The sequence below is a fragment of the Gorilla gorilla genome, chromosome 1 (genome assembly GCF_029281585.2).
Source record: "Gorilla gorilla gorilla isolate KB3781 chromosome 1, NHGRI_mGorGor1-v2.1_pri, whole genome shotgun sequence".
NCBI lineage: Eukaryota > Metazoa > Chordata > Mammalia > Primates > Hominidae > Gorilla > Gorilla gorilla.
Window position 1 is genome coordinate 147,686,102 of NC_073224.2, and position 25,660 is coordinate 147,711,761.

The 25,660-nt window shown below is 38.0% G+C and overlaps 1 protein-coding gene across 7 annotated transcripts in view; it reads left to right on the top strand.

Annotated features, from left to right (window-relative positions):
• The window catches only part of GLMN (glomulin, FKBP associated protein), a 53,332-nt gene that overhangs the window by 22,538 nt on the left and 5,134 nt on the right, over window positions 1-25,660 (top strand). For 2 of the 7 annotated variants that reach the window (XM_063697023.1, XM_055352198.2), the window contains exons 8-17: window positions 3,761-3,850; window positions 4,825-5,012; window positions 6,704-6,757; window positions 8,340-8,370; window positions 8,471-8,560; window positions 9,735-9,776; window positions 9,988-10,061; window positions 11,837-11,921; window positions 12,744-12,853; window positions 13,554-13,617. In XM_063697023.1, coding sequence (XP_063553093.1) covers window positions 3,761-3,850; window positions 4,825-5,012; window positions 6,704-6,757; window positions 8,340-8,370; window positions 8,471-8,560; window positions 9,735-9,776; window positions 9,988-10,061; window positions 11,837-11,921; window positions 12,744-12,853; window positions 13,554-13,617 — 828 coding nt within the window. Of the gene's footprint in view, window positions 1-3,760; window positions 3,851-4,824; window positions 5,013-6,703; window positions 6,758-8,339; window positions 8,371-8,470; window positions 8,561-9,734; window positions 9,777-9,987; window positions 10,062-11,836; window positions 11,922-12,743; window positions 12,854-13,553; window positions 13,618-25,328; window positions 25,381-25,660 lie in introns of all 7 variants that reach the window. The other 5 variants (XM_004026128.4, XM_063697032.1, XM_063697037.1 and 2 more) reach the window with 4 other exon arrangements.

Here is a 25,660-nt window from a genome sequence, read left to right on the forward strand (position 1 = left end):
GGTAGAGATGGGGTTTCACCATGTTACCCAGGCTGGTCTCGAACTCCTGGGCTCAAGCGATCTGGCTGCCTTTGGCCTCCCAAAGTACTGGGATTACAGGCGAGAGCCACTGTTCCCAGCCTAACACCTAACAAGATTAACAATAATTTTTTAATATATATCTAATAACCAGAGAGAGAATAGGTTTTTAAGGAATTTAAAATATATTTTAATATGTAAATATATGTATATTTAATATAGAATTATATGTAAATGTGTATATATATTTTTTGAGATAGGGTCTTGCTCTGTGGCCTAGGCTGGAGTGCAGTGGCACAACCATGGCTCACTGCAGCCTCAACCTCCCAGGCTCAAGTGATCCTTCCCCCTCAGCCTCCTGAGTAGCTGGGACTTACAGGCATGCCCCAGCATGCCTGGCTAATTTAAAATTTTTGTTTTGTAAAGGTGAAGTCTCACTATGTTGTACAGACTGGTCTTGAACTCCTGGGCTCAAGTGATCCTCCCACCTTGGCTTCCCAAAGTGCTGGAATTACAGGTCTGAGCCACCATACCTGGCCAGGAGATACTTTGAATGAGAGGGGGTGAGATTACCTAAAGAGGTGACAAGAGAAAAGGGCTCAGGAGTGAACTCTAGAGAGTACCAGCACTTAAAATGAGCCCAAGAAGGAAGTCAGAAGTGGTAGAAATACACAGAAACTGGTGTAGTAGAGTTTTAGAAGGATAGAGGTGATCAGTACTGTTAAATGCATAGAGGTATGCTGAAAAGCATCTGTTGGATTTAGGAAGTAAGATGGCATTGGTAATCTTAGCAAGAACAGTGTAAGTACAGTGTTGGAGACAAATCAGAGTGGAGTTGATAAAAGAATGAATGACAGATGAGAAAAAGGAGATGACTAGTGTAAGCTATTCTTTAAAAGAGGTTGGATGAATAAGGAAGGAGAGGTAATAGCTAGAAGACATGAGCTAAGGGTAGGAAGGTAATGGAGATGGGAAGACTTGAGCATGTTTATAGCTGTTGGGGTGCAAACTGTTGAGGGAAAAATACAAGTGTTTATGAGATAACTGAAATAATGTGGCTTATGAGCAAATGGCTGGACATAGTATCAAGGCCGTAAGGAAAGTCCTAGACAGGAAGAACTAGTGGGTATCAAGGTAAGAAAACATGTTGAGAAATTTGTAGCAGGAATGGAATCTTAAAATTGAGGGGAGTCAAACCCACTGGCCTCAGATTTCTAGGTGAAGGAGAGATGATCTCTTAATAATGAGGAGGTAGAAATGGGCATTGAGTAAAAGGGCTTAAGGAAACTGGTAAAGGTTTGGAATACTGAGGGGAAAGGAAAGAGATGGTGGAAGACCACGGAAGCATGAGTCAGTAGTACTGAGCACTCAATGGTGCTTGGAAACCACAACTATAGTGGTAACAGTCTGTATTTTTTTATCCAGCAATACTCAGCTCTCTGTGTGTAGAAGCAGAGAAGGTAGATTGCAGTTATTTTTCCAAGGCTGGCATTTTACTGGGTAGATACTGCTGAAGGAAATACAGGGTGCAGATAGTTCAGCTGGTCAATAATCCATGATTCAGGTTGGATAGGGAAAGAAGGGGGGTTAGGAGGGAATGCCTAGGTAGGTCAAAATGTAGGAATCACAGGACTGGAGAAGTCAGAAGTAGAAAAGCAGATTGCTAGGAGAGACAGGATGAGAGATTTTGGTCAGAAAATGGGATATTGGAGTTTAAAGTATCAAATACAGAATAGTTCCAGATGTTCAGAGATCCGGCATGGGATTAGGTACTGAAATGGATTAGAACTAAAAGTCACTAGAATTTAGAAATTGAGAACCATGAGAGTGGATGCAATGACTTGTTGCTTGATTGAAAAATAAATTAATAATAAAGGACCATGAGACTAGCCTGTTATAGGGGTTATCTGCATGAACATTGAATTTTCCCAGGATCATAGCAGGAATTGGGTAGAGAAAAAGATTATGAGAAGGTGCCAGAGTCTTCAGTGAATGTCAGGAAATTACCAGGAAGTCAGCATATGACAGAGAAAAGGACAGTATGTTATCTGCATCAAAGGAAAATGTGCTTTTGTTGAAAAGTACAGAAAAAGCCAATACTACAATACTGTGCTAAGCCCCTAGCTGTACTCCTCTACCCAACAGCTGCATTCCAGGCCCTGTGGTATAAAAGGTGTGAGAATGAGCATCTCCCACCAGAAATCAGACAGGTTTAGTTAAAGCAGTGAGGCAGAACAAGCATCCTATGAAGAGACTGAGGATGTAGGTGAGTGGTTCTAAAATCTCAGTAGAAGGAACATTGCAAGTAGAAAGAGCCAGCAGTAAGGATGCACATAGCAGTCTAGAAGTAGAGGTGAGACCAGCTTGGAGATGAAATGAGGAGATGTCTTCTGTTCTGTGCTGGAGAAGTACTGGTAAGTGTGGTGTGGTTGGGATTCACAGGCCTCAGCCATCCTCACTTTGGTACAAGTTATTTTGGTACAGAACTACTAGAATGTCCCAAAGGCTGTAGTACAGGAACATTTCTGAAAGGACAAAAGCTGCCATGAATATTGAGAAATTGTATGGTGGCAGGTACAGCCTGGATCTGAGCAAGACTGCTGGATGGTGTGTGGATAGATAGTGAAGGCCCAGATTTGGGAACAGATTGGACCTCAGATATCCAGAGCAGCACTGTAGAATCTAGTTGCATATAATGATGTTTTAAAAAGGGTATCTTAGGCTGGGCATGGTAGCTCACGCTTGTAGGCCCAGGCCTTTGGGAGGCCAAGGTGGGCAGATCACTTAAGCCCAGGAGTTCAAGACCAGCCTGGGCTGCATGGCAAAACCCCATCTCTATAAAAAAAAAAAAAATAGCAGGCATGGTAGCATGTACCAGTAGTCCTAGCTACTCAGGAGACTGAGGAGGGTGGATTGCTTGAGCCTGGGGAAGTCAAGGCTGCAGTGAGTCATGATCATGCCACTACACTCCAGCCTGAGTGACAGAGTGAGACCTTGTCGCCAAAAAAAAAAAAAAAAACGGCTACCTTACTCTGGAAAAAACACATGTAGCATTGGCTGAATAAAGAAATGGAGCTTCATGATTAAGGACATTTGGAATCAGAGTGCAATAAACTTTTTGTCTTGTAGCTATAACCAGAATGCATGGCTTTGAAAATCACTGCAGCAGTATATATTTAGCATCTGGTCGCTGAATAGCAGTCTCTTGTGACTGAGGATGATTTTCCATGGTTCCTTTTTGTATTCTGAAATGACTAATGGAACCATCTGGGATCAGCAGATTTTAACTCCCTGAAGGCTGGAAAAGACATACTTGGCTTTATAATTCCCCACAAAGTCAGGCCCAGCACCTTGCACTTAAGTGTTTATTGAATAAAAGAGTGACTTGTGTGGAAGTTATTCATTCTGCTTTAGCTGTTTTTGTCATTCATTCCCTTTTAACTCTTGTAGTTTGTTGTGACTTTAACTTTCTTACGCTTTTTTTGTGGAGCTGCTCAATAAATATTTGGCATAGGTATTATGTCATTTTATGGCTCATCCAGTGTCACACAAGTAGTAAATGGTAGAGCCAAAACTCAAAATCAATGTCAGTGGATTCTGAAGGTAGGTGCTTTCCGGTACGCTAGAATTAGTACCAGTATAAGAGGCATAGGTGTGATCTTGTTTCCTGAGCATAAAGCTTTATTTAGCCCTGTGGTCCTACCCACTCATGCAAGGATGCTTCTCTTTCTCGTCTCACAAGAGAACCCTGATGACTGAGAGATCAACAGTGTTTCCTCAGGCCCAGCTGCCCTGCCCAGCGTTCCTGCATCCCACTCTCTACAGGCACAATGTTAGTGGAGCGTTGTTCCTAGAGTATTCTTCATCTTAGTTGCTTTACCCTTGCTTCATATATTTGTATGTCTCACATTTCAGATTGCTCTCAAATATCCCTGAAGCACTTTTTTTTAAAAAATTGTGGTGAAATATACATAAAATTCATCATTTTAAACTTTTTTTAAACTATGATTCTGAATTAATTTAGAATACTTCTGATGTATAAAATGCTATGTAAAATACGATTTTGCTGTTGGCTTCTCTATTAGTTTTTCATTGCTGTATAACAAATTCCTGCAAACTTAGCAGTTTAAAACAGCATACCTTTGTTATCTCACAGTTTCTATGGATCAGGAGTCCAGCCACAGCTTAATTGGGTCCTCTGCTCAGGGTCTTATTGGGCGACAGGCCAGTTGTTGACTGGGTCTGTAGTCTTATCAGAAGCTTAACTGGGGAAAGATCCACTTCCAGGTTTCCTCCGCTGGCAGAATTCATTTCCTCTAAGCTATAGGACTGAGGTCCCCATTTTCTTGCTGGCTGCCAGCCAGGGACCACATTTAGCTTCTAGGAGCTGCCTGTAGTTGGTCCCTTGCCATGTAGTTCTGTCCATGAGCCTTCTCATAACATGGCAGCTTAGTTCTTTAAAGCCAGCAAGGGAGAGAGTCAGAGAGCAAAGTTTCTGACTCTCAGGGAAGGCCTGGACCCCCTTTTAAAATATACCTGATTAAGTTAGGGCCACCCAACTCAAAATCAACTTATTTGGGGCCTTAATTACATCTGCAAAAACCCCTTCACTTTTGTCATATAATCTAATCATGGGAGTGACATCTTGGCGCATTCTGTTGGTTGAAAGCAAGTCTCATAGGTCCCACTCACGCTCAAAGGGAGTGATTACACCTCCCCTTGGTGAGAATATGGAGTTTGAATACACGGGGTGGGGGGCATTTTAGAGTCTGTGTGCTATGGTTTCCTTTTTTATCCATTTCATAGGGTTTTTTATCAGCAATTGGACACCCTTTCCCCAAAATGATTTTTAATCATGGAAGGAAAAAGAGAACTTGGAATTATCTTGAATTTGAAGAAGAAGAACATAAACAGTTAGCAGACTCAATGGCTTCTCTGGCATATCTAGTATTTGTACAGGGCATCCATATTGATCAGCTTCCAATGGTCTTAAGGTAAGAGTTAGTGTTTGGTTTATTCATGTATTCTAAAAGGAATTTCATAAAATTCTCATTTATCTAATGTCCAATATATGCATATTAACACACTAATACATTTTAAATAAATAGTAAAGGCTATTTTTAATAAGAATGATCCCAGCTATAATCTGTTAAAGATAGCAGTAGACAAGTAATGAAAGTGGGGAGTGTTGAAATAGGTGTAAGGGAATGGTGGGGACAAGAATCAGAAGATGATAAACAGGGCTTGGTTTTGAAGCTTTTGAGACCACCCTGGAACTAGCCAGGTACCCAGGGGTATCATCATCTTTTCACTGGATTACTGCTGTAATCCTGAGTGGATTTATGTATCCACTTTTACTTCCTTTTAATTTAACACATTCTCAACATACCAGAAAGCGAAGCCTTAAAAGAAGTCCCTTACTGAAAACCCTCCAGTGGCTTCTTATTGCTTTAAGAATAAAGTCTTAATGCCTTTGCATAACTTCTGAGACAAACTTATGCCTGGTCTGGTCCCTGCTTAATTGACCTGATTCATCTCCTACCACCTTTCCTCTTGTTTACTATGCTCCAGTGACACAGACCTTCTTTTGTTTCTAGTTTAAATGTTATGAATTTTCCTATTTGGCCTTTGTATATGCTTAAAATTCTCTTTATCCTTAAATGTCACTTTCTGAAGAAAGCCTTCACTCACCACCCAATTTAGGTTGAATCCTTCTATTATAATTACCTTGACCTTGTCTTCTTTTCCCACAATGTTTATTAAAATTATTTTTAAAATATATAATTTTATAATGTAATATCTTCTGGACTTTGAGTTCTATGATAATAAGGATTGTGTATTTGTCTTATAGGATTGGGTATTTGTGTGAGTTTGTGCATTTATATATGAATATAGCTAGGAGTACATTTGTATGTAAATGTTGCAATACTGGCTATCATTTGCATGTTCACCATGTATGAAACATTATGCTAATAACTTTATATGCATTATCCCATCCTCATAATAAGCCTGTGAAATAGAGCATTCTCTCATTTTACAGATGAAAATAACAGGCTTAGACAAGTTAATATACCACCGAAGATCTAACTACTTTGTGGCATAGGTGGGATGCAGATAGCTCTGTCTGACCCCAGAGCCTATACTCTTAAGCATCACATTCTATCACCAAAATAACTTATACAGCATATGTGTATTAACTTGCTAGGGCTCCTGTAAAAAAGTGCTACCAACTGGATGGTTGAAATAACAGAAATAGTTTGTCTCATAGTTCTGGATGCTCCTTCTGAGGGCTGTGAAGGAGCATCTTCTCCATGCCTTTCTCCTGGCTTCTGGTGATTTGCTCTCAATCTTTGATGGTCTTTGGCTTGTAGATGCATTATCCTGTTCTCTGCCTTCATGTTCGTATGCTGTTCTCCCTGTGTGCTTGTGTCTGTCTCCAAACTTTCCTTTTTCATAAGGACAACAGTCATATTGGATTAGGGCCCACCCTAATAATCTCATTTTAAATTGATTACCTCCATAAAAACCCCTATCTCCAAATAAGGTCAAATTCTGAGGTACTAGAGGTTAGGACTCCAACATATCTTTTTTGGGGGAGATACAATTCAACCCATAACAATATGTATGTGTGTACATATCTCTGTGTGTGTGTATAATATATATATTTGTTTTGTTTCTATTTTAGCCCATTGTACCTTTTGCAGTTTAATATGGGGCACATTGAAGTCTTTTTGCAAAGGTAAGATCGTTTAGATGGTATCTCAAAATGAAATAGTAGTGTTAAAATAGTCCTTGTTAAGATCAGCGGAGACTGCCTTTTCTTTGCTAAGCTCTAATTAATTAATTGGTTATTTTATAAAACAGCGAGGCAAATAATTCACGAGAGAGACAGAAATGAGTCAAGGAGGTTTTACACCAAAGTCTGTTTTATTTTAAACTTAAGACAGTATTAAGATTTTGTCTTAAGGGCTTTTCCAGTCATCTGTTTCTAAGGTTTCTTCTCTTATTCCAAAAGTTGGTAAATTAAAACACCTCTACCGCACTGCATCCTCCTCCATCTTAAGGAAGGACAGTCAATAAAAGAAGTTCATCCATATTTTTCCTTCATGGACACAGTCTGTGAATTGCATCAAAAGGAAGGAGGTGTCTTGACTTCCACCTTTTATAATTTAGATTATTGACAGTGATGTCATTCAATTACAGCTTTTCTCATTTGAGGTGCTAAGCAGCAGGACTTTCTATTAAAAAAAAAAAAAAAAAGCCAGGCACGGTGGCTCACGCCTATAATCCCAGCACTTTGGGAGACCAAGGCGAGAGGATTGCTTGACCCCAGGAGTTCGAAACCAGTCTCTCTCTCTACAAAAAATATAAAAAATTAGCCAGGCGTGGTGGCGCCTGCCCGTTGTCCCAGCTACTTGGGAGGTTGAGGTGAAAGAATCACCTGTGCCTGGGAGGTCTAGGCTGCAGTGAGCAGAGATCATGCTACTGCAGTCCAGCCTGGGCAACAGAGTAAGACCCTGTCGCAAAAGAGAAAAAAAAAAGGAAATTACAGAGTAACAGGTATACATAATTTCTAGACAGAAATTAAAGAATTTCACAAAACTATATGCTTTGTTTTCTTTCACTATAACATGTAACATGTTTAAATTATCCCCTGAGATCAGTTAGGGCTTTGCAATTATCCTCTATGAACACTAGTGACAGTTTATCAGTCCCATCTCTTACCAGGTGAAGGAAGATTTGTAACATGGCAATGTCCAAAGCCTCAGCATACAAGGCAGGAATTTCCAAGGGTCTCCTGGCACAAGTAGTTACTAATTCTGTAAATTTGCTGTATTATGTATGTTTTAATGATTTTATATTCATTACATTTAGTTTCTGTTATTCATACAGTGATAATATGTATTGTTTTGAATCTAAGTCCTAAATTCTTGAGATTTCCAAACTGCAGAGTCATTGAGTCTTTTTTTGAATAAAAAGAATTGGAAAAATTTTACAGAATAATCAACTGGAATATATAGCATTGGTTATATCAGGTTTAGTTAGTTTCTTAGCACTTGCTGTTGAAGATCTATTGTTTTGAAGTTAGGAAATAATCCCTGAGTAGATTTATTTTGGTCAGATTTAGTGGCCTTAGCCAAACCAAAAGACAGATCAAAGATGGATTAAAACTTTTGATCAAGTTCTTCAACAGAATTTCTCCTTAATGATATTCATTTTAAAAGTGTTAAAATTTCAATTTTTGCTGTATTTTTCATAAGATGAAGTATCATTCTAAAATAGTTTACAAATTCATGATAAATTTTAATATTATTTTTCAGAACAGAAGAGTCTGTTATCTCCAAAGGATTGGTAAGATGTTTGTTCCCATTATAACTTAAATACAGTTATGTCAACAAATAACAGCTGTTGACTTCACTATATATGTATCTGCATATATTTTAATCTGTAGGAGCTGCTGGAGAATAGTTTATTGAGAATAGAAGACAATAGTCTACTTTACCAGTACTTAGAAATCAAGAGTTTTCTTACTGTACCTCAGGTAAATAAAATATGTATTCTAATATTGAAAATAGCCCTTTGCCTGTTCTGAACTTAAAGTAAGGTCTTTTCTGATTCCTTTCCCACTCTTGTCTCTGCAACCTTTGAAAACTCTGGTGTAATGCTGTCCAGTAGAACTTTGACAATATGAAAGCCACTAGCCAAACTGAACACTTGAAATGTGACGAAGGAACTATTTTTTTTTTTTTCTTTTTTGAGGTGCAGTCTTGCTCTGTCACCCAGGTTGGAGTGCAGTGGTGCTATCTCAGCTCACTGCAAGCTCCACCTCCTGGGTTCATGCCATTCTCCTGCCTCAGCCTGCCGAGTAGCTGGGACTACAGGCGCCCGCCACCACACCCAGCTAATATTTTTGTATTTATAGTAGAGACGGAGTTTCACTGTGTTAGCCAGGATGGTCTCGATCTCCTGACTTTGTGATCAGCCTGCCTCAACCCCCCAAAGTGCTGGGATTACAGGCGTGAGCCACCACACCCAGCTGGAACTAAGTTTCAAATTTAAATTTTAATTTATTTAAACACGAATAGCTATTAGAGGCCACCATTATTGATAGCACAGCATCCAGTAGAAAAGCATAACTTTCTTCTTTTAACACTTTATTTCTGTAGGGATCTTGGAAAATGAAGCTTCTTTATGTTTCTCATAACTCAAGTTCTCAGGACTCCATCTAAGGCATCCACTGACTCATTACCAGAAAGACTAATACACATTTTGTTTTTCCCTCCTATGGTTTATTTTGCCCAATCCTCTTTGTTAGTTATATCCAAGGAAATCCTTAGATTTCAGTGTGGGAACTGGTTTTCCTAATATTTAAATAGAAAAACATGGTTTTTGTTAACATATTGTTTGATTGTTTTTAATTAATAAATTATATTTCTGTAGATTTGATTTCATTTTCTTGCCACTGTAGACATAATTGAAAATTATCGTTTGCTTTTAAAAGTACACTGTGTGACACTCTACTCAATATCACTTAAAAAATCAATTGTAGTTAGCTTTCTGGAATGGAAGGCTTAGGGAAAAACTAATTTACTTCACTTTTAAATCTCCTACCCTCACTTCTCTGAATTTTTAGTATCCTATTGATGTATTATAGTTGTTTGTTTGCAGTCAGTATAATCTGTTTACATCTGAACTTTACATTTTTTTATTTCCAGGGCTTAGTGAAAGTAATGACACTTTGCCCCATTGAGACACTGGTATGTAAATATTTGGTGACTAAAGAATAATGAGTTACAGTGAGAAAATTTGACAAATAATTTAATTTTCTTTTTAAAAATTTTAATTTGTGAAATTTTTATATATTTAGGAGGTACAAGTGTGGATGTATTACATGCATAAAATGGATAGTGATGAAGTCTGGGTAAGCTTTATTCATTTTATATAATAATATTGTTTGTTCCATTTTAGAGGAAAAAGAGTTTAGCTATGCTTCAGCTGTATATTAACAAGTTGGATTCTCAAGGCAAATATACATTATTTAGGTATGTATCAAGCATGGCTAATTGCTAAGTGTGTGGTTGATTAAAAGTCATGTTAATGCCATGTAATTGTTTTAGGGCATAGTATGTCAGTATGTTTTACATGTAATTCAACTCTGGTTGGAACCCATATTATAAATTCTCAGTGATGGCTAGAGAAAGGGTTAATCAAATATTTCAGACATACTATATATATGTCTATATTTTGTATGACTAATAGTATATATTGCAGTTCAATCAATTGGAATACTCTAAATTTGAAATAGACTTAGAAATAATTAAACTGAGATTGATGATGCTCCTGCTGGAACTTTATGTATGTCACTAATCTCCATTACTCACAGTTCAAATTGATGGCTCTGGAATTACAACTTTGATAGGCTATGCACTATGTTAATAGTAAGAGCTTACTAATACTGCTCTTTGAGGTGGATAAGATTCTAGCAACTCTCTAAGTTAAAGATTGGTAAACTTTCTAATTAATTTTCTGTGAAGAGCCAAATAGTAAATATAGGTTTTATGGGCTATACAGTCTCTGTTGCAAGTGCTCAACTTTGACTTTGTATTGGGGATGGGTGTGTTCCAGTAAAACTTTATTGATAAAATTGGGCATCAGGCTGGATTTGCTAAAATGTCTTACTTGGGATTGGCCAGTATTAGTACTGTTCTTTTTTGGCGGTTGCAGCAGTGTGATCATGGCTCACTGCAGCCTTCACCCTTGGCCTCCCAGCTTCAGGTGATCCTCCCGCCTCAGCCTCCCAGGTAGCTGGGACTACAGGTGCATGCCATCATGCCCAGCTAATTTTTTTGTGGAGATGGGGTTTTGCCATGTTGGTCTCAAACTCCTGGGCTCAAGCGATTCACCCACCTCAGCCTCCCAAAGTGTTGAGATGACACGCATGAGCCATCATGCCCAGCCAACACTCTTGATTCTATCTTTTCTTGTTTTCTATTGATAGTAAGAGCAAGTTTATGAAATCTCAATTCTTAGGTATTATACCAGCTTTCCTATTCTGTTCTATCTGTATCTCTACCAATAAATCCCCTTTTTTTCTTAAGCTAGTCATATCTAGTTTTTTTTTTTTTTTTTTTTTTTTTTTGCAATTAAGCTACTCTAGCACTAGACTACTTTCACAGGAAATAATTTGGGGATTTTTTTAGACCATTATGTTAGTGCCCTTTCTTGCCATGTTAAATTATTGTAACTATGTTCATAAAAATATTCAAATTTTGGTTTGATAGAAATGGCTTGTTGGAAGATCCAGTTATAAATAAGTATTTACCGGCTGGGTGTGGTGGCTCATGCCTGTAATCCCAGCACTTTGGGAGGCTGAGGCAGGTGTATCACGAGTTTGAGACAAGCCTGGCCAACATGGTGAAACCCTGTTTCTACTAAAAATACAAAAAATTAGCCAGGCATGGTGGCGGGCGCCTGTAATCCCAGCTACTCAGGAGGCTGAGGCAGGAGAATCGCTTGAACCCAGGAGGCGGAGGTTGCAGTGAGCCAAAATTGTGCCACTGCACTCCAGCCTGGGCGACAGGGCGAGACTCTGTCTAAAAAAATAAAATAAAATAAATAAGCATTTACCATTTAGTGAGAGCAATAACTATTACAGGTGACTTTGTAATTGGTTGATCACCTTGCTAATTACCATTACTGTGGGGTTTTTATTCCTAGAAGTAACACATGGCCTCTTTGAATTTGTAAAACTTTTATCACCATTTAATTCTAATGCTGTCCAGGATAATTTCACATCTATTGTAATTTTGCTTTCAAGGTGCTTATTGAATACAAGTAATCACTCAGGTGTGGAGGCTTTTATTATTCAAAATATCAAAAATCAAATTGACATGTCATTAAAGGTAAGAACATAGCCAAAGTGTCAATTACCAATTTATTTCGTAGGGTATATTTATTCATATGTAGAATACATTAATGTGAGTTATTGCTCTATCTCTAGTATTACTATTACTTAAATACTATTAAGGCATATTTTTTCCCCCTATTTCTACTATGTTTTAAAAACTCTGAATTTGGAAATTTTGTTAACTATAAGTTTAAATTGTATTCTTTGAGGTTTTGGTTTTTGTTTTTGTTTTTTTTGAGACAGGGTTTCACGCCTGTCACCCAGCTTGGAGTGCAGTGGCACGATCTCAGCTCACTGCAGCCTCCACCTCCTGGGCTCAAGCAGTTCTCCCAACTCAGCCTCCCGAGTAATTGGGACTACAGGTGTCCACCACTGCGCCTGGCTGAATTTTGATTTTGTAGAGATGGAGTTTCACTGTGTTGCCCAGGCTTGTCTTGAACTCCTGAGCTCAAGTGATCCACCCACCTTGGCCTCCCAAAATGCTGGGATTACAGGTGTGAGTCATCACTCTGGGCCTCTTTGAGCTGATATTGTGGCTTATTTTTGCTTTGTTATATGCTTCTGAAAAATGAATGGAAACTTAAGTCTCTTCTGTTTCTGAGTGCTCAGTAATTCTAAATGGAAAACAGAGTGACCAGTGTTCTCAAACTGGCAGGGTTCGTTCCTGGTGTCTGGAAAGTGAATGAAAGTATGGAAATTAAAGTTAAAAACTGTATTTTAAATGTGCAATTCATCATTTTTGTAGTGTCAAGGTATTAGAAAAACACATGAATTACATGAATTATAAAGCTTTCTGAATTTTTCGTTTGCTTTTCAGAGAACACGTAACAACAAATGGTTTACAGGACCACAGTTGATTTCCCTTCTTGATTTGGTACTTTTTCTCCCAGAGGGTGCAGAAACAGATTTACTGCAAAACTCAGATAGGTGAGGTGACCATTACCAAAGTTCACATAGTAAATTCAGAATAAAATGTGAAACATCTGCTTAGGGAACCTAAAGTAATAAAATGTCTTTTCCTGTGATTTTATGATCTATGGCTAATTCATTAAGTTACATAAAGATTTTTCATATTTAAGTGATTTGATAATATGTAGAAACAAAATTAAAACCTCCTCTTTCTAGATGAATGACCAGCACTATGATTTGATAGCTTTGATGTACCCAGCATTCCATAGAAATTTGCAATGACAGCACTTGTGACTTAAAACTAAAAATCTGTGTATGTAATTTATGTGTTTAGGTTTTGTTGTTTTATTGTTTTCCAGGTCATTTTTTTTTCATATAGAACATATAATTTCAGTTTCAGTATACTGGAATGGATATTGAGAAATGGTTAAAAGCATTTAAAAAGTAATCTTAAAATTCAGAAAGCAAGAGATGATGCTCTCAAATATTAAAGATAACAAGGCTTTCTTTAAACAAGGATGATAATTTTCACAATTGTACGATTTAAACTTAAATGGAAAACAAGAGTGATAAGTTATTACTACTCAGAAAGATATTAATGGAAATAGTTTCTATTGGCAAACCTAATTATAAAAATATGACCAAAGTTTTAGCTTATTGAGATTGCTGTTGACTATATAAAACCATACTGTAAGTAACATGTATTTTTAATTAACAGGATTATGGCTTCATTAAATTTATTGAGGTATTTGGTTATCAAAGATAATGAAAATGACAATCAAGTAAGTGAAGTATTTGAAAAGAAACTGTGAGTATATTCAAAAGGCATAAGGAATGTTTCAGATATTCAGTACCTAAAGCCAATATTTAATATCTTACCCAGCTATAAAGGCCAGGAAGAGTGCCAACAATTATTCTGAAACCTGAAGTTAATTCCCAGGAGCATTTACCACCCCACATCCAGCTTTCCTTTCCCTTTCCATTTCCTATTGTACATCTGCTTTCTTGCTGAAAGCACTTAGTCCTGTTGGGTGGATAAGTTGCAGATCCTAAGTCAGCTAACCTTATGGAGCTCAATGTACATATGGTGTCTTGTTCAGTTTCCTCCACCTATAGCTCATGAGCGATATAAAATCATCTGATATTTTAATATTGCCTCATCAGACATGACAAATTGAAGCATTTTCAGCACTAAAACAGATTTTGTTAACAGCACCTTTTAGATATGTTTAGGAAGTTGGATTTTTTAAAAATAGCACATCATTAGAAGTATTCAATAAATAGAGAAGTATTCAATAAATAGAAAACTATTTGAGGGAGATTTGTCATACAGTAAAATTATATTTGCTTTTTATCTTCTCTTTTTACCCTGTTCTGATCATTGCTTTCCCTATATGTGTCACCTCTATTAGCTAGAACTACCTGAATCATGTGTTGTTAATTGTTTTTTTTTTGCTTTCCCTATATGTGTCACCTCTATTAGCTAGAACTACCTGAATCATGTGTTGTTAATTGTTTTTTTTTTAGTAATTCATTTTTATATAAAGATGCCAAAGAAAATTTTTTTTAAATTAGGTAAATCGTGATTTGGGATGAAAGTTTATGAGAAAAGTAGCAGTCTCTTTCCTTCCTGACAGATCTATAGTAGATTCAGTGATTTGACCCCCCGTTCATCCCTCTTCAGCTGAAAATAGCTATTTGCCATCATTGACTAGTGCTTACTCTGTATCAGGTGCTATTTTTTTTTTAACATTTTGTTGTGAAACTTTTCAAATGTACAGCAAAGTTGAAAGAATTTTATAGTGATCATTGGTTTACCCACCACCTAGAGTCTATGATTCTACTGTACTAACTTCCTCATGTATCTATCACTCCACCCTCTGTCTATCACTCCATCAGTCTATCTTATTTTTTGATGTATTTCAAAGTAAACTGCAGACATCAGCATACTTTCTCCTAAATATTTCAGCATGTATTTCATTACATTGATTAAATATTTGTCTGTAGTTTTTCTTTGAAGTAAAATTTACATAATGAAATGTTCAAATTTTAAGTGTATATTCACTGAATTTTAACTAATACATAGATCTATATTACTCAAACCCATATCAATATAGAACATTTCCAGCATCACAAGAGGTTCCTCGTACCCCTTCCTAGTTAATTCTGACCTCGTTGTGCCACTCACCCCTGCCAGGGACAACCACTATTCTGCCCAAGTGCTGTATATCATTCATTCTTCAGAGAGGGTCTCGTTCTCTTGCCCAGGCTGGATTACAGCGGTACAATCATGGCGTACTGCAGCCTCGACCTCCTGGGCTCAAGAGATCCTCCCACCTCGGCCTCCCAAAGTGCTGGGGTAACTTCCAGGCATGGGCCACCATGGAAAACCAAGAAAAGTACTCTTTATTTATTTTTCACTTTTCATAGATAACGTAGGTGAAAAAAGATCATTAACTTGCACAAGGGCAAACATCTGGAAAGTGGTAGAAATAGCTGTGACCCCAGGCAGTGGCCAGAACTTTCTAAATCACAAACTAAACTAAATCCTGATTCCTGAAGGAGCTTGTGATAAAAATTGAAAAGCTGCAATATAAAATTCAGCAGCAGTAGAGGCCCTGAGACTTCAGGAAGGTGGCCTTAGGGTGTAGGGTATGAGTTTTTATTTTTTTAGTAATCAAGAAAGGCTGTACCTACTTGAGAGATTATCTGACTTGCCTGACAAAAAGAAAAGGAATCTTGTTGATTAGGATTGATAGGTGTGTGAGATATGGAACACAGAGTAATACAAAGGCAGCAGATTGGTCTCTGCTTAGAGAGGGAAGACTTGAGAGCAGTTTAGCATTGTGCAATGTCTGCTATACTATCCATAGATAATTCCTCACTTTTGTTTGGCATGTACATTTTATGGTGAAGAAAAGGATACAGCCAGCCTATAGGACTGCTTTTTTTTTTTTTTTTTTTTCCCCCTCTCAAAGAGACAGTGTCTCACTGTATTGCCCAGGCTGGAGTACAGTGGCAGTCATGGCTCACTGCAGCCTCAAACTCCCCAGCTCAAACAATCCTCCCACATCAGCCTCCCAAAGTGCTGGGATTACAGGCACTTCTTTTTTTTCTTGAGATGGAGTCTCACTCTGTCGCCCAGGCTGGAGTGCAGTGGCACAATCTCTGCTCACTGCATCGTCCACCTCCTGGGTTCAAATGATTCTCCTGCCTCAGTCTCCCGAGTAGCTGGGACTACAGCCAGGCACCACCACACCAGCTAATTTTTGTATTTTTACTAGAGATGGGGTTTCATCATGTTGCCCAGGCTGGTCTCAAACTTTTGACCTCAAGTGATCCTCTCTCCTCAGCCTCCCAAAGTGCTGGGATTACAAGTGTGTGCCACCACGCCCAGCCAACAGGCATCTCTCATTTAATGGTTTTTAATAATTTTTCTAAGGGATCAAATATTCTAAATTATTGCTTTATAAGTTACCATAAGAATTATACCAGGGAAATTAGCAAAAACCCAGTCCAAGCTGGCAACCTCACATCTTTTAGGCACTTAAAAGCCTGTCTATCTTGAAAACATTTCTCCTGAGTGCAATGACAATAGGTCGTGTCAGTAACTGAGAGGCAAATATGTCTACTGTGGTTAATAAAAAATGACACTTTCTGAGTTTTTGGAAGATTTTGGTTAAAGAAAAAACAATGGGCTGGGCGTGGTGGCTCACACCTGTAATCCCAGCACTTTGGAAGGCCAAGGCGGGCGGTTCATGAAGTCAGGAGATCAAGACCATCTTGGCTAACACAGTGAAACCCCGTCTCTACTAAAAATACAAACAAAATTAGCCGGGCGTCGTGGCGGGTGCCTATAGTTCCAGCTACTTGGGAGGCTGAGGCAGGAGAATGGTGTGAACCGGGAGGCGGAGCTAGCAGTGAGCCGAGATCATGCCACTGCACTCCCCCCTGGGTGACAGAGCAAGACTCCGTCTCAAAAAAAAGAAAAGAAAAAACAAAATGATGGTCTGGTGATGCTGAAATATGGGGCATTTTATTCAACAGGACTCCTACCAGTACCTATTTTTGAGCACTTAAGTGTGCTAAGAGGGTAATTAGTCAGATGAAAGGCAGACACACAGTCAGAAATATGAACAGGAAGATTAAGAAGAGAATCACATTCAAATACAAAGACAACAAAGTGATTCATAATTGAGTAATAATCCATTTCTTTTCTTGCTATTTTGGGTTACTGTCAACTGACTTATTCTCTTTGTAAGCCCTCCTTCCTCACCCTACTATTTCATGCCTCTTGTATCTCCTTGGTTAAGTTTCAGGCACCTTCTCTTACTCTTGAATTTCATATAACTTTTCTTGAATATTATAGTACAAACATGCTCCCATCTTTACTGGTAAAACCAACTTAGTTTTTATACCAAATATTATCTATTTAATAGATATTTAATAGAGTATCTTTAAATAATTATTAGTTGTTTCGAATTACAATAATTTATTCTAATACATATCCAATAATCATGTTATCCCTTACCTTCTGTCCTGTGTACTCATATCCTTTCCCATCCATCTGTTTACTCATCTTTTTTTCTAAAAAGTTTGTAATTATAATATGTAGAATGAAAGCTGGGACAAGGGAAACAATGAGATGGCAAAGGCCACAGGTAAATATCAGGAATTTTAAAATTGAATTGCTTAGTCTGTGTGAGTGTGCTTTTCATTTAGGAAAAAACTGTATCTTGTATAATAAATACACATACACAAAATTCTATATAATCCATATTTTGGGTGCTCATTTAATTTTTTTTTTTTTCAATACTTTTAAGTTCTGGGATACATGTGCAGAACGTGCAGGTTTGTTACATAGGTATACACGTGCCATGGTGGTTTGCTATACCCATGAACTCATCATCTATATTAGGTATTTCTCCTAATAACCCCTCCCCTAGCCCCCGAACCCTGACAGGCCCTGGTGTGTGATGTTCCCCATCCTGTGTCCATGTGTTCAAATTGTTCAACTCCTACTTATGAGTGAGAACATGTGGTGTTTGATTTTCTGTTCCTGTGTTAGTTTGCTGAGAATGATGGTTTCCAGCTTCATCCGTGTCCCTGCAAAGGACATGAACTCATCCTTTTTTATGGCTGCACAGTATTCCATGATATATATGTGCCACATTTTCTTAATCCAGTCTATCATTGATGGGCATTTGGGTTGGTTCCAAGTCTTTGCTATTGTGAATAGTGCTGCAGTAAACATACATGCGCATGTGTCTTTATAGTAGAATGATTTATAATCTTTTGGGTATATACCCAGTAATGGGATTGCTGGGTCAAATGGTATTTCTGGTTCTAGATCCTTGAGGAATCGCCACACTGTCTTCCACAATGGTTGAACTAATTTAGACTCCCACCAACAGTGTAAAAGCATTCCTATTTCTCCACATCCTCTCCAGCATCTGTTGTTTCCTGACTTTTTAATGATCGCCATTCTAACTGGCATGAGATGGTATCTCATTGTGGTTTTGATTTGCATTTCTCTAATGACCAGTGATGATGAGCTTTTTTTCATGTTTGTTGGCCGCATAAATATCTTCTTTTGAGAAGTGTCTGTTCATATCCTTTGCCCACTTTTTGATGTTTTTTTTTCTTATAAATTTAAGTTCCTTGTAGATTCTGGATATTAGCCCTTTGTCAGATGGATAGATTGCAAAAATTTTCTCCTATTCTGTAGGTTGCTTGTTTACTGTGATGATAGTTTCTTTTGTTGTGCAGAAGCTCTTTAGTTTAATTAGATCCCATTTGTCCATTTTGGCTTTTGTTGCCATTTCTTTTGGTGTTTTAGTCATGAAGTCTTTGCCCATGTCTATGTCCTGAATGGTATTGCCTGGGTTTTCTTCTAGGGTTTTTATGGTTTTGAGTTTTTATGGTTTTAGGTTTTATGTTTAAGTCTTTAATCCATGTCAAGTTAATTTTTGTATAGGGGGTAAGGAAGGAGTCCAATTTCAGTTTTCTGCATATGGCTAGCTAGTTTTCCCAGCACCATTTATTAAATAGGGAATCCTTTCCCCATTTCTTGTTTTTGTCAGGTTTGTCAAAGATCAGATGGTTGTAGATGTGTGGCGTTATTTCTGAGGCCTCTGTTCTGTTCCATTGATTTATATATCTGTTTTGGTACCAGTACCATGCTGTCTTGGTTACTTTAGCCCTGTAGTATAGTTTGAAGTCAGGTAGCGTGATGCCTCCAGCTTTGTTCTTTTTGCTTAGGTTGTCTTGGCTATCCGGACTCTTTTTGGTTCTATATGAAATTTAAAGTAGTTTTTTTCTAATTTTGTGAAGAAAGTCAGTGGTAGCTTGATGGGGATAGCATTGAATCTATAAATTACTTTGGGCGGTATGGCCATTTTCACAATATTGATTCTTCCTACCGATGAGCATGGAATGTTTTTCCATTTGTGTCCTCTCTTATTTCTTTGAGTGGTGGTTTGTAGTTCTCCTTGAAGAGGTCTTTCACATCCCTTGCAAGTTGGATTCTTAGGTATTTTATTCTCTTTGTAGCAATTGTGAATGGGAATTCACTCATGATTTGGCTCTCTGTTTGTCTATTATTGGTGTATAGGAATGCTTGTGATTTTTGCACATTGATTTTGTATCCTGAGACTTTGCCAAAGTTGCTTATCAGCTTGAGATTTTGCACTGGGATGATGGGGTTTTCTAAATATACAATCACGTTATCTGCAAACAGAGACAATTTGACCTCCTTTCTTCCTATTTGAATACGCTTTATTTCTTTCTCTTGCCTGATTGCCCTGAGCAGAACTTCCAATACTATGTTGAATAGGAGTGGTGAGAGAGGGCATCCCTGTCTTTTGCCAGTTTTCAAAGGGAATGCTTCCAGTTTTTGCCCATTCAGTATGATATTGGCTGTGGGTTTGTCATAAATAGCTCTTATTATTTTGAGATACGTTCCATCAATACCTAGTTTATTGAGAGTTTTTAGCATGAAGGGCTGTTGAATTTTATCCAAGGCCTTTTCTGCATCTGTTGAGATAATCATGTGGTTTTTGTCATTGGTTCTGTTTATGGAATGGATTACGTTTATTAATTTGCGTATGTTGAACCAGCCTTGAATCACAGGGATGAAGCCAACTTGATCATGGTGGATAAGCTTTTTGATGTGCTGCTATATTTGGTTTGCCAGTATTTTATTGAGGATTTTTGCGTTGATGTTCATCAGGGATATTGGCCTGAAATTTTCTTTTTTTTGTTGTGTCTCTGCCAGGTTTTGGTATCAGGATGATGCTGGCCTCATAAAATGAGTTAGGGAGGAGTCCCTCTTTTTCTATTGTTTGGAAAAGTTTCAGAAGGAATGGTACCACCTCCTCTTTGTACCTCTGGTAGAATGCGGCTGTGAATCTGTCTGGTCCTGGGCTTTTTTTTTTACTGTAGGCTATTAATTACTGCCTCAATTTCAGAACTTATTATTGGTCTATTCAGGGATTCGACTTCTTCCTGGTTTAGTCTTGGGAGGGTGTGTATGTCCAGGAATTTATCCATTTTTTCTAGATTTTCTAGTTAATTTGCATAGAGGTGTTTATAGTATTCTCTGATGGTAGTTTGTATTTCTGTGGGATCAGTGGTGATATACCCTTTATCAATTTTTATTGTGTCTATTTGATTCTTCTCTCTTTATTAGTCTGGCTAGTGGTCTGTTTTGTTAGTCTTTTCAAAAAAGCAGCTTCTGGATTCACTGATTTTTTTGAAGGGTTTTTTGCGTCTCTATCTCCTTCAGTTCTGCTCTGATCTTAGTTGTTTCTTGTCTTCTGCTAGCTTTTGAATTTGTTTGCTTTTGCCTATTTCTTTAAATTGTGATGTTAGGTCGTCGATTTTAGATCTTTCCCGCTTTCTCCTTTGGGCATTTAGTGCTAAAAATTTCCCTCTAAACACTGCTTTAGCTGTGTCCAAGAGATTCTGGTATGTTGTGTCTTTGTTCCCATTGGTTGCAAAGAACTTATTAATTTCTGCCTTAATTTCGTTATTTACCCAGTAGTCATTCAGGAGCAGGTTGTTCAGTTTCCATGTAGTTCTGTGGTTTTGAGTGAATTTCTTAATCCTGAGTTCTACTTTGATTGCACTGTGGTCTAAGAGACAGTTTGTTACAATTTCTGTTCTTTTGCATTTGCTGAGGAGGGAGTGTTTTACTTCCGATTATGTGGTCAATTTTAGAATAAGTGCTGTGTGGTGCTGAGAAGAATGTATCTTCTGTTGATTTGGGGTGGAGAGTTCTGTAGATGTCTGTTAGGTCTGCTTGGTCCAGAGCTGAGTTGAAATCCTGAATATCCTTGTTAATTTTCTGTCTTGTTGATCTGTCTGATATTGACAGTGGAGTGTTAAAGTCTCCCACTGTTATTGTGTGGGAGTCTAAGTCTCTGTAGGTCTCTAAGAGCTTGCTTTATGAATCGGGGTGTTTCTGTATTGGGTTTATATATATTTAAGATAGTTAGCTCTTCTTGTTGCATTGATCCCTTTACCATTATGTAATGCCCTTCTTTGTCTTTTTTGATCTTTGATGGTTTAAAGTCTGTTTTATCAGAGACTAGGATTGCAACCTCTGTTTTTTTTTTTCTTTCCGTTTGCTTGGTAAATAATCCTTCATCCCTTTATTTTGAGCCTATGTGTGTCTTTTCACATGAGATGGGTCTCCTGAATACAGCACACTGGTGGGTCTTGACTCTTTATTCAATTTGCCAGTCTGTGCTTTTTAATTGGGGCATTTAGCCCATTTACATTTAAAGTTAATATCGTTATCTGTGAATTTGATCCTGTCATTATGCTAGCTGGTTATTTTGCCAATTAGTTATGCAGTTTCTTCATAGTGTCAATGGTCTTTACATTTTGGTTTGTTCTTGCAGTAGCTGGTACTGGTTTTTCCTTTCCATATTTAGTGCTTCCTTCAGGAGCTCTTGTAAGGCAGGCCTGGTGGTGACAAAAATCTCTCAGTATTTCCTTGTCTGTAAAGGATTTTATTTCTCCTTCACTTATGAAGCTTAATCTGGCTGGATATGAAATTCTGGGTTGAAAATTCTTTTTTTAAAGATATTGGCCCCCACTGTCTTCTGGCTTCTAGGGTTTCTGCAGAGAGATCTGCTGTTAGTCTGATGGGCTTCCCGTTGTGGGTAACCCAGCCTTTCTCTCTGGCTGCACTTAACATTTTTTCCTTCATTTCAACCTTGGTGAATCTGATGATTATGTGTCTTGGGGTTGCTCTTCCTGAGGAGTATCTTTGTGGTGTTCTCTGTATTTTCTGAATTTGACTGTTGGCCTGTCCTGCTAGATTGGGAAATTCTCCTGGATAATACCCTGAAGTGTGTTTTCCACCTTGGTTCCATTGTCCCCATCACTTTCAGGTACACCAGTCAAACATAGGTTTGGTCTTTTCACATAGTCCCATATTTCTTGGAAGCTTTGTTCATTCCTTTTCATTCTTTTTTTCTCTAATCTTGTCTTCACACTTTATTTCATTAAGTTGATCTTCAATCTCTGATATCCTTTCTTCCACTTGATCGATTCAGCTATTGATACTTGCGTATGCTTCACGAAGTTCTCGTGCTGTGTTTTTCAGCTCCATCAGGTCATTTATGTTCTTCTCTAAACTGCTTATTCTAGTTGGCAATTACTCTAACCTTTTATCAAGGTTCTTAGCTCCTTGCATTGGGTTAGAACATGCTCCTTTAGCTTGGAGGAGTTTGTTATTACTCAACTTCTGAAGCCTACTTCTGTCAGTTCATCAAACTCATTCTCTGTCCAGTTTTGTTCCCTTGCTGGCAAGGAGTTGTGATCCTTTGGAGAAGAGGTGTTCGGGTGCTTGGAATTTTCAGCCCTTTTCTGCTGCTTTTTCCTCGTCTTCGTGGATTTCTACCTTTGGTCTTTGCTGTTGGTGACCTTCGGGTGGAGTTTTTGCTTGGGTCATCCTTTTTGTTGACGTTAATGCTATTGCTTTGTGTTTGTTAGTTTTCCTTCTAACAGTCAGGCCCCTCTTCTGCAGGTCTGCTGCAGTTTGCTGGGGGTCCACTCCAGACCCTGTTTGCCTGGGTATCACCAGTGGAGGCCGCAGAACAGCAAAGATTGCTGCCTGGTCCTTCCTCTGGAAGCTTCGTCCCAGAGGGGCACCCGCCAGATGCCAGCCGGAGCTCTCCTGTATGAGGTGGCTGTTGACCCCTGCTGGGAGGTGTCTCCCCATCAGGAAGCACGAGGGGTCAGGGACCCATTTGAGGAGGCAGTCTGTCCCTTAGCAGAGCTCAAGCGCTGTGCTGAGAGATCTACTGCTCTCTTCAGAGCTGGCAGGCAGAACTGTTTGTCTGCTGAAGCTGCACCCACAGCCACCCTTTCCCCAAGGTGCTCTGTCCCAGGGAGATGGAAGTTTTATCTGTAAGTCCCTGACTGGAGCTGCTGCCTTTCTTTCAGAGATGCCCTGCCCAGAGAGAGGAGGAATCTAGAGCTTAAGTTTTTTTTTCAATTTCCATTTCTATTTAAGATTCAGGGGTGCAGGTTTGGTACAGGGGCATATTGCGTAAGTTGTTTCTTTCTCTAAGATAAAACATATCCATGAAATATTTGCAGAGCCGGATGACTTCTATATGAATTAGAAGAAAGGGGAAACCTGGGTCTTGTTCATGGCTTTTTATTTCTTCATTACCATCATTGACTGTATTCTTTGCAGGGTTCCTGACTGTTCTGGCAATAAATTTCATTGTAGTGTAGAACTGCCTAGTCTTCCTTTTGTGAGAGAGATACGCTACAGTGAATTTTGAAATGTATAGTTTTAAGCCTTAGAACTGGAAATCAGTGAGCCTCCTTGGGTATGAAATTAAAAGCAGGTATTTGTGAACATTTCAAATTTTTATAACTATTTTAAAACTCTTTTCTAGACATTGAAAGATTTTAAGAAATCTTAAAATGTGATTTTCTTTGTAGTATTTATTATTTCTTTAAAAACGATCTGGTAACCTTAACTTGAGAGAAAAAATATTCTTATTCTCACAGCTTCTTCACTCCTACATGCTTCTAAAAATATTACAGTTTATCACCTGAAAAATTTGTGGAATTACGCTGAACAGAATATGTAAAAAATTTCTTTAGGCTACTTTTGGCATGTGTTTTTATTACCTGAAGTTTTATGATTATGGGCTATTGCCATTGAAAACAGCTAAGGTTTTAACATTCAAAGATCTAGATTTGCACTGTCCAATACAGTAGATAGTAGACACATGTGACTATTTAAATTTATATTAATTTTTTTTTCCTTTTGAGTTGGGGTCTTACTCTATAGCCCAGGCTGGAGTGCAGTGGCGCAATCACGGCACATTGCAATAACAACCTCCTGTACTCAGGTGATCCTCCCATCTGGGATTACAGGCATGAGCTACTGTGCCGGGCCAGTACTCTTTATTAATATGGGGCCAGTACTCTTTATTAATATGTGATTATTTCCATTTGAGAAATTTGAAACATTAAAAGAAAACGTTTGGTTAGAGATACATTTGCTTTTTAAAGTCCTGATTTAGTAATTTGGTTAAAATTTTTAGCTGAAGAGAATTAGTGAAGCTTAATTGTATATTTGTACCAATGAATGATTATAAAACTTTATCACTGTAATCCCAGCACTTTGGGAGGCTGAGGCGGGCAGATCACCTGAGGTTAGGAGTTCGAGACCAGCCAGTCCAACATGGCAAAACCCCATCTCTTCTAAAACTACAAAAAAATTAGCTGGGCGTGGTGGCAGACGCTTATAATCCCAGCTACTCTGGAGGCTGAGGCAGGAGAATTGCTTGAACCCAGTAGGTGGAGGCTGCAGTGAGCTCAGATCATGCCTCTGCACTCCAGCCTGGGCAACAGAGCAAGACACCATCTTAAAAAATAAAAATAAAAACAAACGTTTTGGGAATCAGATTTAAAAGAATTTCCATTACAAAGTAAAACTGAAAGGATGAAAGAAAAAAATTTTCAACTTAGAACTTTCACAAGAGGAAAGTTTTTCATGGATACAAATTCTTTGGTTATATTTTTGCAAATATTCCAGTCTGTGGCTTGTGTTTTAATAGTATATTTCAAAGAACAGAAATTTTAATATTTATGGAGTCCAACTTATCAATTTTATTCTTTTATGATTCATTATTTATGGGTTCTAAGAAATCTTTGTTAACCCAGATCACAAAGGTAATTTCTTGTAGAAATTGTATAGTTTTAGGTTTTACACTTAGGTCAATGACCCCATTTCAAGTAAACTTTTTATGATGTGAGATATGGGTTGAGAGATTTTTTTTTTTTCTTTTATTTTGACCTCAACACTATTTGTAGAAAAGGTTATCCTTAATTGACTGAATTATCTTGGCAACTTTATCAAAAATCATTTTATAAGTATGGGTCTATTTTTGGACTCTATTCCATTTACCTGTATCTATTCTTTTACCAATACCACACTGTCTTGATTCCTTTATAGGAAGAAATTATTCTGTTTTATTCCTTTATAGGAAGTCTTGACCTCAAGTAATGTGAGTCTGCCAACTTTGTTCTTCTTTTTCAAAATTGTATTGGCTATTTTTAAATCCTTTACCTTTTCTGTATAAATTTTAGAATTTTGTCAATTTCTGCCACAAAGAGTTTTAATTCCACTTATGGCATTCTGGAAAAGGCAAAAATTACCTTAACAAAAATCAGATTGCTGGTTGCTGGAGGTGGGAGGAAATTGACTACAAAGGGGCACAAAGAAATTTCTGGGTCATGGGAATATCTTTACAGCAGCAGTGGTTACATGACTTTATATCACTATAT